A 13,434-nucleotide genomic window follows, 5' to 3' on the forward strand; every position below is an offset into this window, starting at 1 on the left:
TTTCAATGGCAACCAAATGTGTTCATTATCAATGGAATCATATTAAGCTTAGATTACCTTTGCTATTTGGGTTTCAATAAAATTATTTCAATTTGTATTTTCTCTCGCGAATGTGGGCACTGTTCGGTCGGAAAATTCCAGCAGCTTTTCTTTGCACAACTTAAAAAATAGAATTAAAGAAGGGCAGTATAAACGATCGTTTTATTTCGTCTCTATCAAAAGAAATTCGACTCATTCTTAATAGCATCGCTCGTCGTATAAACTATAATATGTATATTATTTACAACATCGTATAATAATACTGGGTGCGGCGTGCCGGACGGCTGGCTGGCTGGCGGGCTGGCTGGCCGGCTAGCGCGGCGGCGGCGGGCGCGGCTTGGCGGTGGCGTAGGCGATCTCGGACAGGCGCACGTCGATGGGCGCGCGCTCGTCGTACAGCGTGGGCGCCTGCAGGATGATGCCCGCCGACCCCACCACCACCGCCAGCGTGAAGATCCACAGGAACAGCCGGTCCAGCACCATCGCCACGTACTTCCAGTCCTCCTTCACCTGCCGAGGGAAAGCCGTTATGCAAGACGAGTAGCTTGAGATTGACGATTGCCTCAGAGATGCCATGATCTTTCGTGTGCGGAGTGACTGTTCGACTGCTGAGCTGAGGTGCTTGCGCTGTATTTAAGCCGGCAGTTGATTTTACAAGTAAAAACCATTTTAGAAATAATTTGACACTATCCCCCTTTATAATAAAAAGTTACACAGTTGTTGAACAATGTTTTAAAATTACATTTCCATACTAAACGTCACACTGTTCAACGAGTGTGTAAGTTTTATTAGTAAGGGGGTATAAATATAAAAATTCCAATTACCTAGATAAACTTAAACCGACTACAAGATGAAAGTGTGTTTTGATAGATTTCGTTTTGAGCTACATAATAGACAAACTTGGCGTAGCCTTGAGCTAGTGAAAAACTAATATTATAATACTCAGATACTCTAGCTAGAGTAAAAAGATGAGGAATGAATTCAAGGACGTCTCAAAGTGCCATTTTAAAGACGGAGCCAGGTCATTTCAATAAGTAGGTCTGAAGATTTTGTATGATCTGTCATCTATCAGAAAGCTCAGTCGCCTGAGCTAAGTCTTCAAATGAACTACTGCAAAGTCAAAGTCACCCACCCTCGTGGACTCCTCCTCCTTGCGCGTCTGGTCGGCGATGTAGTTGATGCCGTCGATGGCCTTGTGCAGCTCGGGGCAGCGGTGCCAGCGGCGCAGCGCGTCGCACAGCGCGGGCGCGTCGTGCAGGCGGCAGGCGCGGCAGGCGCGGCAGGCGGCGGGCGGCGGCGGCGCGCCCTCCGCGTCCAGCGCCTCCGCCGCGCCCGCGCCCAGGCACTCCTCCCACGGCGTCGCCTCGCCGCCCGCCGTCACCAGCCCGGCGCTGTCACAACCGGTGCTAAATGTNCCAAATTGTCATGTGTTCCGATACACACACCGGTTTGTTTTACAAAAAGTACAAAACCAGCAAAATTCATTCAAGATTTTCAAGTTACTCAACTGTAACAGAGATTTGGCGTGCTGACCGATGAAAACAACCATAATTGATACATTTAGATACGGTAGCTCGGCGATCAGGCCCAGATACACAAAAAGTACTAGGTGGACCGACGATCTGGTAACGGTCGCGGGAAGAGCCTGGATGCGGGCAGCGCAGGACCGTTCATTGTGGAAAACCTGGGGGGAGGCCTTTGTCCAGCAGTGGACGTCATTTGGCTGAAACGAACACAAAAAGTAATGTAAACCGAAGACGGGTCAAAACTGAGAAGTGTGATCGGGGTCGGAAGGGGGCAGGGCTGCACTCACAAGCGGCTGCGGTGCGGGTCGAGGCGGTAGTGCGGGCGGCGCATGACGAGCAGGCGCGGCAGCACGTGGATGAACACGCGCCGCACCCACGGCGCCATCGTGTGCGTCTGCGGCGAGCGGAAGTGCACGTTCAGCACCACCACCGTCACGCATATGCTGCCGACCATCACGCTCATCGATCACTTTGTCAACAACGGTAGGTTTCACATACAGCTCTATAGCGAGCTTCTTTATGGGAGAAATTTCACAAGGTAGTTCATAAAGTTTGACACTGGCGTGTCCTCAATAAAATAAGACTAAACTATACATAGTTTTAAACTTTCATGGTCACTAACATAATTATTATCACTGACGGGATTGCTACAGAGGGTAGACCGATGTGTCTGCCCATGACATCTCACTCACAAGTTTCTTCAGTTACTCCGTGACCATGGCGCTTGCAACAGTGGCAAAATATCGGAAACTCAAAATTAAGGTACATAGTAGCAATCCCGTCAGTAATATTTTTAAATACATATTATACACACCTAGTCACACCCAGACCCGTCACAGAAATCAAAATTCATCATTTCAATTTCTGCCCGGCCGAGAATCGAACCCGGGACCTCTCGGCATAGTAGTCCGTTCTGAACCACTACACCAAACGGCCGACGTTTCAGTTAAGACTAAACTATGCATTAAAACATGAAACTGAGTTTCATAAAAAGTGAAGAAGCTAAACCTGAATCACTTCGATAAGTACAGGTAGTAAGTCACCTGAAGGTGTCGAGGATCATGGTGAAGAGCACGAACTTGCCCAGCAGCGGCACGACCAACGACGTGGGCGGGATGATCTCGGCCAGCAGCAGGAAGAACACCGTGAGCGACAGCAGGATGGAGATGGACAGCGACACCTTCTCGCCGCTGTCCGACGGCAGGTAGAACACCAGCACCGTCAGGAACGAGATGCCCATGCACGGGATGATCAGGTTCACGGTGTAGAACAGCGTCTTGCGCCGCATAGTGATGTTGAACGTTATGTCCAGGTAGGGCTCGTCGCAGCACGTGTAGAATTTTTCATTTCTTAAAATATATGGTCAAATTCATTAGTAAAAAAAAAATCTAGGAAGATACACATATCTTTCATCTCATTGCAGAATTATTACCTAACGGCGGGCACTTCGAGGATGTCCCATTCGACGGAGGTGTAGAACTCTGAGAGATCGACTCCGAGTTCGACTACATTTGTGCCACGAGTTTCGTCGATATGTCTCAGGTCCACCTGCAAAAAAAACATTAGTCTTTCGATTCGACCAAAATAGTAAAAAAAACTTTAGTATAGAAATAAAAGTTTTTTAGTGAATTGAAAATGAACCTGAAATCCGTCGTAAGTCCAGGAGCCGAACTTCATGACGCAGGTCTGCTGGTCGAAGGGGAAGTACTCGACGTCGATCTCGCAGGAGGACTTGTAGATGGCGGGCGGGCGCCACTCCACGCGGCCCGTGTAGTTCAGCGTCGCCTTCGTCGCCAGCGTCACCTCGAAGTTGCCGTCCGCGCTGCCCACACAACAACCGCTTATTACATCATAAAAAGCAAACGCACGAAATAAAACGTCGCCTGGCTTGTACACCATAGTTATTTCGAGCAAAATGTTCATTTTTTTGTAGCAGATAACAAAGGCATCAGCCCCAACATTTCACATAGTTTGGATTTGGAAGTGATTTTAAAACTTGTTTTTCGCTCTGGTTTAGTTTTTGAGTAAAATTAGGAGGATTTACCTTCTTGATATTATTTATTAATGTGTTTACAAATTATTTAACATGTTCATCGATGTATCTCAATTAAAGAAATGTTTGATTTCGATTATGTCATGTTGCGTGTTGTATGCAATTTGAACAGATGATTGTCCAATAAACGGTCTCACTTGTTGTAGAGCACGATGTCAGGACGCCAGATGTGGTCGGAGGGCACGTGCAGCATCTCCACGCCGCCGTACTCGCGCGGCTCCCACGACAGCTTGTAGTCGTACCAACTCTGCAACACAACGCAACCATTGCAGCCATTGTTCTTTCTGTGTAGCTATTATGAGCTGCGAAAATAACCTCAACTATATTAGCGCTTACCTGTTCCACCCATAAATTGGTCGTCATAATCTGATTCTTTAAATTCTGGAAAACAGAAAAAAAATACTTTTTATACTAGCTTTAAAATTAGTAAAAATTATTTAAAAATATTACTCTTGTATGGGTATTTGATACTGACACGACAATCTATGAGTAAGTTTAGTTTCATATAAAGCATTTAAAAAGAACTTTTTTAATACACGTCTACTAGTCAAAATCGCTACAAGTGCGACTTGAACCCACGTCTTTCGTTTGCAAGAGCATTCGGCAAATGTGTAGTAGTTTTAGATTGGTTGCACTGGCCTTCAGCGGCGCATAGTTACCACATCTATGAGCTGGCTCAGCTTGAGCTTGATGCGCACGGTGAGCGCGTCGCTGACGTTGAGCACGGGCCGCACCAGCTTGTTGTAGTTGCTGAGCAGGTCGTCGTACAGGCGCTTGGCGTCCGGGTTGCCGCCGCATCCTGCCGACACACGCGCCGCTGCTCAACCGTATGTGTTAGCCGCTCGGTGCTGCTTAAAGCTAGTGCTAAGCTCACATCAGAAACCTTCACTAAGATACGTGCGATTGATAATACTTAGTGCGCGTTGGACAGATTCTTACTATGTACTATTAAATGTAGGTAAAATGTAGGTACTGTAACGTATAATATGTAAAGTATGGATTATTATTGGCCATCCTTCGGTACGTTTAAGATTAATAAGTACCTAAGTTCTTATTATGTGTAACTACTACCAGCAAATGCTGCTTTCGGACATACGGGTAATATCAGCTATAACAGCTTTTAGCGTGTCGTTATACTCGTACTCTACAAAGCAACAATCGCGCGTTCACAGCCAGCGACAATAGAACGGTTGGAAAGGTGATCAGTGGAAGCGTAGTTACCAGCAAGCAGCAGGGTGAGCAGCAGCGGGAGAGCCGCGGGCGCGGCGCGGCGTGGCATGGCGGGCGGCGCATGGCGTCAGCGCATGGCGCCGCGGCCGCGCGCCCTGCCCCCGCCGCTGGCCTGCCACCTGCGACCAAACACAAAACTCTCAAAAATACTCGTTGCAAATCGAATCCTGGAAAAGTATTGTTGCTCAATCAAACCGCATGCTCAATTAGCTTCCGTTCAAGGATTTAAATCTTAAAATCGTTTTATGATTTTTTTTACCAAGAGATATTTTACGGCGTTACAAAGCAAAAGAACTGAGTTGCTAGACTTGTTTTTTTACAAGTTATATTTTTGAGGGCATTTATTTACCGCTCTGTTTATAAATCTACGGCGCACCTCATCAAGATAAATTAAGCAAACGATGGTCACATCGATCTTTTGTTTATGAATGAGACATAGACTTACAAATGTTACGACCAGTACCTACTATTATGAAAACTTGAAAAATATTTTTATTGATTTATGTTAAACTAGCGGCCGCCCGCGACTTTGTACTCGTGGATCCCGTTTTACCCCCTTAGGGGTGGAATTTCGTAAAATCCTTTCTTAGCGGATGCCTACGTAATAACATCTACCTGCATGCCAAATTTCAACCTGATCCATCCAGTGGTTTGGGCTGTGCGTTGATATGTCAGTCAGTCACCTTTGAGTTATACATATTTAGAGTTATAATCTATTGAGATAAAAATAAAAAATAAATATAAAAAAATATTTATTTTCATGAAAAACTAGGTACAATACAAGGACGTTAAACGTTAAAACTCGTTTAACAAATGTTGTTGTACTTGTACGTGATGTAAGCTATCGACTCCTGCGAGGCTGCTAGCTGGTGTTTTACAAAATAAATAATTGAAGGTTTATTGTAAAATAATTAATGCATATTTGTTTTACGGTAATCATTTATAAATCAATAGAAAGGCACTAAAACGTAGATTTAAGAATCTCTGCAATTATGAATACAAGGGTTCAAACTGTGCGGTCAGTGGTCTCGAGCAGCACGAACGAGTTTCGTATCAACGGCGGCTGGTTTAATCCAGGATGCCTTGAGGGACTCCAAATCAGTATATGAGGCATAGAACAGACCTTTTTCTCCAAATGTGGCCATATTTTGTAATCCAACGGATTTAAGTCTGGACTGAATGAGGGTCAAACTTCGTGCCAAGTGAGGTCAATTTTACCCCTACGAGCAGGTTATGCGTGCTTTTCGATCTATGACCTGGCACAGAATCCTTATAGAACACCCAATATCTTTAATTGAACATGATATGTGAAAAAAGTTTCACAAGCTTTGTGATAATCGTATTTTGATACATAACGGCGTTATTTTTTATGCCTTTCACGCAAAAAACACCTCTTGAGTGACGGCGAAAGCTGGCCTAGATGGACACTTGCAATTAGGTTGCTGCTTCTTCATTGATTTTATCATTTTGTTTTTTGTAAGTCTCCTCCATGGTAAAAAAAAACTTATTGGAAAATAATTTTTCAATTTACTTTTTCCCGCGTACAGCTTAAACTAAACGTGTTTTTTCACTCTGGTTTGCCTCCTGGACAAAACATGTCTGTTAACGCATGGGATTTTTTTGACTTCGCGCCTTCACAGCTTTCAATGCTGCTAGACTCCTAATCGCGCGATGGCAATTACTTTTGTTTTGTGTATTTTATACTTATAACTTCATTATATCGTTTGATGAAATGATAAAGGAAAATCAAATTTTTCACCACATCAAAAATGCAGCGTGACAACTGCAATTCGGCCTTTATGCGGCCACTACATATTTAAAAACAAATGAAATTCGAAATCGTGCACCTTTTTATAATTTCATTAAATATTCTAAATTCTAATTCAATAAATGTTTTTGAGACCTTTATTAAAAATTCAAAAGTTATGATGTGACAGAACTTATGACCAGACTAGGTTATTTACACACTGATAGTGAGCGAATACTCGTAGTTGAAGTAACACTGCTGTAGTACAGATATTAATATCATTTCAGCACAGAATATTAAAATTCTTCCATGAGGTGATTGGTGATAGCCAGTTCCATTTAGTTTTACGCTCGTAGCACATAGCGTAGGTATATTAAGTAGCTCGTAGCAATGGCGTATGTAGTAGCTCGTAGCACATAGCGTATTACTATATAGAAGCTCGTAGCACAATATTAGCGTATGTAGCAGCTCGTAGCACATAGCGTATGTAGCCGCTCGTAGAAATCTGCTACGCCAGCTACGTGCTACGGAGCTGACAGTGTCGTAGCGCTACGAGCGCGTTGTTAGTACTTGCAGTGCGCTACGATCACTACGCGTAGTACTGGAGCGAGTTCAGACCTCCTACCTATGAATGACATTAGCGTTTCTTTTTTCTTCAATATTCATTAGTAATATATTTTATTTATTTATTTATTTATTTTAAACTTGTATGCACATAAAACAGTATACGTAAGGCGGACTTAATGCCTTTAGGCATTTTCCTCCAGTCAACCTTAAATTATAGCTATATTCATCAATCTTTTTTATTTGTAATTTGATTTCAAGGATTTGCTTTTACGTATAAAATGTTTATTTCTATTTTATTTTTTCAATTACTTACATAGAATTAAAAAAAAAAAAAAGATATTATGGCGCCTAAATTTTTTTCCAATTTTAATGTAGCCCGTGTCACTGATCAAGTCGCTAACATCGGTCGAACCGTAACGGCCTGAGGCTGAGCTTGCACCACCTAACTTTGACCGTAACTAAAACGGTTTTTAATGGATTTTGACATTTGTCAAAGTTAAAATAAGATGGTGCAACCCAGCCTTAGTGTTTATTTCAATTGGTTCATAAATCAAAAAGTTGTGTCAATAACCGCTGAAGTGATTTAGATGAAAGTTAATAGGCTCGTACATAGTTTGAGACCCTGGTAAGGACTAACTTCGTATTCACAAACGATGCTTACTTAAGTGAAGCAGCAAATTTTATTTTGTACTTGCATCGAATAAATACTTTTCTTTCTTTCTTTCTTTCAAATCGAACATAGTACAGCGTTGAACAGAGCTGTGATTGGTTTGTGTGTCACCCTGTGCGTCCACGGCTCCACGCGCACTGTAAGACCTCATAGTAATGTTTGTGAATACTGGCGATTAGAATAGTTTTTAAAAAAGGCGGTGCATGTTTGTGTGGCGAAACAATCTTATCGTTAGTCATATAAAACATTAAAAGTATACCAATTAACGAATTAATTGTGTCAAACCTTACATTACGTGTAAGTAGGTGCATCCTATTCTATACAGGGTGTTTCCTGTGAGGTGTCAAATCGTAGTCAGGTGATGTACGAGTATGTTCTGCGAAAATCTATATTTATAAAAACGAAAGGTCACTGAATGACTGACTGACTCACTCACTCATTATGAAATCTCAGAAACTACAAGCGCTATGAGTCTCAAATTTTGCATGGGGGTTCCTTTTAGAACGCAGGTGCTCAGTGCTTAGGTACTAAGAACGAATTTTACGAAACTCCATCCCTTAGGGGGTAAAACGAGATCCACGCGTACGAAGTCACGGGCGGCCGCTAGTTAATTATAACTCCTAAACTACGCAAAATCGCAGAACATACATGGGATTGAAATCGTTAGATATGGTCTCACCTATCACCTGGCACACACTGGAAACCTGTATATTTTGAATTGTTTGAGAGGATGGATAGTTTGTTACTCTTTTACCACCAAACCAATTTAGCTAAGGTGTAGAGATAGTTTGAGATCAAGACCCAAGGAAAAACATGCAATAGTTTTTATCCTGGTTTTTGGAAGGAGGATACATACGCCATAAATACTTTCTGTGACATACAGAAAGTATTTATCGCGTAAGTATCAACTGTGGTATCAAGCCTCGGGCAAAAACTAATACATCTAAAAATACATGTCTGCAATGAAGGGAACAACAAAACTGTGGTTATTATGTTTGAGATCAGTCATGAATGTTTCATCGACTAAGACAGCTGCTGCGCCGCTCGCAGGCGCCTCAGGTCGCGGAGCAAAGTTGACGTTATAAATCAAGTATTACTGCGGGTAATCTCCAACTCAAATAAACGGGCCGCATTTAAAGATGTTGAACTTACTTAAATTCGGAACTTGTAGGTGAATTAATAATGAGCATAACAACATGCCAAGGGCAATGCATAACGACTGTTTCAAAGACAAATGATACCAAAGGCGTGGGCAAAAGCTAGTTAATAATATAGCTTCTTTTTCAATATTTAATAAAATTATTACATCTCGATAGGCGTTAAAACATTAAAACAGATGAAACGTTGCTACGTTAAAATAAATATTGAAAGTGCTTAGAAGGAGCGCTGCAACTAATGCTATACAATTTGTATAATGTATGTATTTCAAATCACACATGACCATCACATTTTATAGATACATACATTGAAGAAATACATTGCGTGGTACGTATTAATTGACATGCTAGAATTATTTGTGATACTGATACTCAGAATGTAATCAATCACGATTGCAATTATTAAATTTATAACNACACAGGAGTTGCAGTGGTGGGAACGAGAGGTGGGAATAGTCCCTTTTGTGTAGCTAACACTAACATTAGTTCCTTGTAAATATTTTATTACTGAATAAAATAAAATTGAGTTATTTCAGTCATTTTAGAAAAACGAAATAATGATTCCCAGAAAGAAATACGTTCTCACAGTTCAGAGCAATTAAATTATTTCGGTGACGACGCGTAAAAATGGCGATTCATCAAAACAAAATGTTGCCTTTCAGCGCTGAAACGACACGTTGCTTATTTATTTAGTTCAAATTTATTGTAACCAAGTACTGACTCAGCATTTTCATTACAAACATAGTACCTAGCAAGCGAGCTTATTATCCTAAAGATTTTAACTATCGTAATATTAAAATGATCTACTTAGTGGTTAGCATTAACAGAACATTAGGTTCTGACTTTGCTGTTTTGACCCCAACTACTTTTTTTACTTTGGCTTTCATTGGGGCTGGATATTATTTGGTTGTGATATTATGATAAACTTATTTATTAACAAGTAACTTTTGAAGTACAGTACTTCAAAAGTTGAGTTGAGTTCAGAATGCGCTTTTTAAACTACCTATACATTTTTCATGAGAGACTACAGTAAAATTAATTTCCAAGCGATTGTTCGCTAAAAATTGCTAGACTTTTATAATTTGCCTTCAGCATTTCACAAAACAGCAAGCGTTTGCAAACAGACGTCGCCTTTTGTGAAATGACTTAAGCATGTACCTACTTTCACGACGACAGTGACACAAAACTTGAATGTTTTATGTATAACAAAAGTATGAGTTTTATTAAAATGCACCATAGTGGACTCATTTTAAAATGAAGAGTTGCGTAGGACTGGACTCTCTTGACTCGGGGGTTCTGGATTACCTGATAGACGAGGCACACGATTATGTTTGAAACTTAAGTAGTAGGGTTAATACTAGGACGTGTAAAAGTGCTTTTTTTTAAGCCTATTTACAGAAATAAATGAGTTTTATGAGTTTTTAAGAGTTGTTTATGAGTTTTTAAGAATTTTCAGGATCGAGTAAACCTTTTACTTAGTATGGTTCTATGTTTTATAGGAGAAGAAAATAATGACATACAAGTTCAGGACTTCATTTGTAAAACCATCATCATCATGTCATCATCATCATCATCATCATCATCATCTCAGCCATAGGACGTTTACTGCTGAACATAGGCCTCCCCCAATGCTTTCCATGTTACCCGGTTGGTCCAGCGGCCTGCGTCCAGCGCTTTCCTGCTACCTTTATGATGTCGGTCGTCGGTCCACCTTGTGGGTGGACGTCCCACGCTGCGTTTTCCGGTACGCGGCCTCCTCTCCAGAACCTTGTTTCCCCATCGGCCGTCAGTTCTGAGTCAGCTATTCAGTACTAATGACCAATGTCGATCAAGATTAGTCAGCATAACAGCTATCTAAAGCAGCGTTCCCCTAAATCCTGCGGTTCCGACGCCTAGATAATTATTCCGAGCAAAGGTACCGTGGTAATGTTGACGTGTCCGTTGGAAATCCGCCAGGCGCTGCACTGGATACTACATCAGTCTCGCCTTTGTATAAATTTACCGATAACGGCTTAGTTCCTCCTCTCTCCATGATAGCATGCAATTATTACATGACGGCCCGTTGGCTTTGATAGATGAATGGGCTATTAAACGCAGTCCCAAGATCAATTTTTGTTGGATTAGGGATCTTAACTTAATTAATGTTTTTTTTTTTGGAATTGACTGAGGGACCTTGGGTATCAGTACCTCTAGCATTAACAACTTTCGTCTTCGAATCGTTTACGTATTCGACAAAATTCGATGCTCAATCTTCGAATTTAACGATAACGTGACAATTTTGATTGACAAAATAAGTTTCGTGTAGGTAACTATTTCTCATACTAAGTCCACTTTACGACACGTTCACAAGGGCGCTATTTTAGTTTTCGTACTAAATCTTTTGATGGCGATTCCAATACGCAAACGATTCGAAATCGAAAGTTTTTCGTGCTAGAGGCACAGAGCCTGTAAATCCGTCAAGTTGTTCAAGATTGTATTAAATTTATTCATTTCTGGCTCACGTTAATATGTATTTTTATTGATGGTTCGACTGTAGGAGAGCTAGAGTATTTTAAAACACTAGTTGACCCAAAAATGCGCAGAGTTGTAACTAAGTAGGTACTATGAAATGTTGGAGGATACATAATACATGTTTGTAGTCCATAATTCAGGTAGGTACGAGTATCATATTTGAACTCATCATTCTCCCCTTGCGGATACCGTAAATTACTGCACCAAGTGGCAATCGAGTAAATCAAATGAAACGAGAACCAATTCCAATTGCGCCTGTTAACATTGTATAATCGTTACACATACCCTCCTCGTGGCCTCTTGGCCACATCAAACATCAAACATATAACCTCGCTATTAATTAGACGCAGCCATACATATCTCACTGGGACAGCTCTGCCATACGTTACGGACCCGCAAACTGTAGACAACCCCTACCTAATAGAAGCAACCTTATTATTTTGGTTGGATACTATATTTTGACAACTGCAAGACACTCAACAAGTTTGTTGGAATTTATTAAAGAATCTTCGAATTAGCCAAATGACGTCCACTGCTGGACAAAGGCTTCCCTCAAGGATTTCCATAACCACCGGTCCTGTGCTGCTCGCATCCAGGTCTTCCCGTTTATGTAAGGAATCCTAATCCACACAAGGTCAACATGATGCACTGAAGAATTTTATCAGTTCCATTTACGTTAACTTACTCTACTTATTGCGAAATATATGACTCAATGTACTTTCAGCGTTGTCATCTTCAATCAAATAATGTAGTAGCCAACGTAGATCCTCTTCAGGGTAATGGTCTAAGAAGGGACACAATATGGTATGTGTCCCAGAGTAGGACATGGAATGGGTGCTAGAATATTTTGGTAAATAAGGAAGCTTAAAAAAACTCTCATTAAAACTCATTTATTTGTGTAAAAAGGCTTAAAAAAAAGCACTTTTACACGTCCCAGTATTAACCCTACCACTGCTTCAGGACAATAAATGGGCCAGCGCTGAGAAGAAGCAGCGCAAGAAACTCAGTCACTATTGTCAGCCTCTTTTTCAAAGGTTTACATGCTTTGAAATGTACAAACTTATAAATATTTATGCGAGCTAGGCAGTAACGTATCCCAAACATTTTTATCTTTTAAATAATCATCGACTTTATAGTAGTAAAAAGCAATAAACGTTTTATTTATTTTGATTGCTACAGTACTTAACTAATGCTGAATGTTAAAAGTCTAATTAATTTATTGCATAATATTTATGATAATTTAAAACACTTCAAGGTCAAGTAAGTTATCTGCAGACAGACGATCAGCCCTTTGAAAATGCGGATTCCCTGATAAATGTTATCAACCGGGCCGAGCCCGCAAATATCAATCAAACCCTCATCGCTGGAGGGTAGGGGACAAGGCACCAGCTTTCTACTCTCCCTTTGAAGACGGGCTTTCATCTGAGTTCTTTTGGGCTGTCGGGTTTGATGGTGCAGGGTGGGATTCAGAAAATAATGGATGAGTTTTGGTTTTACTGGTGTAATTGCGACGGGGAAAGCTCTGTCACATTTTTTTTAAAGATTATTAGCAATTTGTATTGCCCAAATTACTAAAAGTCCCATTAGCCCCTCGTGTTAAGCTAAATAAGCTTGTGTTACGAGTGAACCCGCGTTCCTCGGATCTCGAGTCGGCCACTCCGACCCCTTCACCGTTCGGCTATCGTGGCTATAAAACAATGATTATGTTCAGTATCTTCATTTGTTTTACGCTTTGGAGCTCACGGGTCAAAAGTGGCCCGGTCCTTTATAAGGCTTGCGTGGGGGGGGATACAGATCCAACACGTAGAGGCCGTTTTAAGCGCAAAATAATCGACAAAAGTGAAAGTGGTGCACACGCTGGATCTAGTCTCTGACTATTATCATGGGATGTAGCCAGATACCATCCCCAGCCTGTGCACAGGAGCTATTGCAGT

General features: G+C 41.3%; 1 protein-coding gene across 1 annotated transcript; it reads right to left on the bottom strand.

Annotated features, from left to right (window-relative positions):
* Positions 1-205: 205 nt before the first annotated feature.
* On the bottom strand, positions 206-4,935 carry nAChRa3 (nicotinic acetylcholine receptor subunit alpha 3). The gene is made up of 10 exons (XM_028306829.1): positions 4,840-4,935; positions 4,278-4,417; positions 3,955-3,999; positions 3,756-3,865; positions 3,207-3,387; positions 2,998-3,113; positions 2,609-2,914; positions 1,853-2,008; positions 1,172-1,430; positions 206-549 (listed from the first exon to the last, which is right to left on the bottom strand). Exons 1-10 carry the CDS (start codon positions 4,895-4,897, stop codon positions 352-354), a joined length of 1,569 nt encoding a protein of 522 aa, XP_028162630.1. The 5' UTR covers positions 4,898-4,935; the 3' UTR covers positions 206-351.
* Positions 4,936-13,434: the final 8,499 nt, after the last annotated feature.

The sequence above is a fragment of the Ostrinia furnacalis genome, unplaced genomic scaffold (assembly GCF_004193835.3).
Source record: "Ostrinia furnacalis isolate ACB-3 unplaced genomic scaffold, ASM419383v2 OfSCF2049, whole genome shotgun sequence".
In the NCBI taxonomy this organism is placed as follows: domain Eukaryota; kingdom Metazoa; phylum Arthropoda; class Insecta; order Lepidoptera; family Crambidae; genus Ostrinia; species Ostrinia furnacalis.

Excerpts from the sequence above, each read along its gene's own strand:
- nAChRa3 (XM_028306829.1), bottom strand. The coding sequence starts at position 4,897 with ATGCCACGCCGCGCCGCGCCCGCGGCTCTCCCGCTGCTGCTCACCCTG. Across the intron at positions 3,388-3,755 it reads GACATCGTGCTCTACAACAA|CGCGGACGGCAACTTCGAGG; the intron begins GTGAGACCGTTT and ends TTGTGTGGGCAG. Across the intron at positions 2,915-2,997 it reads CTCGAAGTGCCCGCCGTTAG|AAATGAAAAATTCTACACGT; the intron begins GTAATAATTCTG and ends ATATATTTTAAG.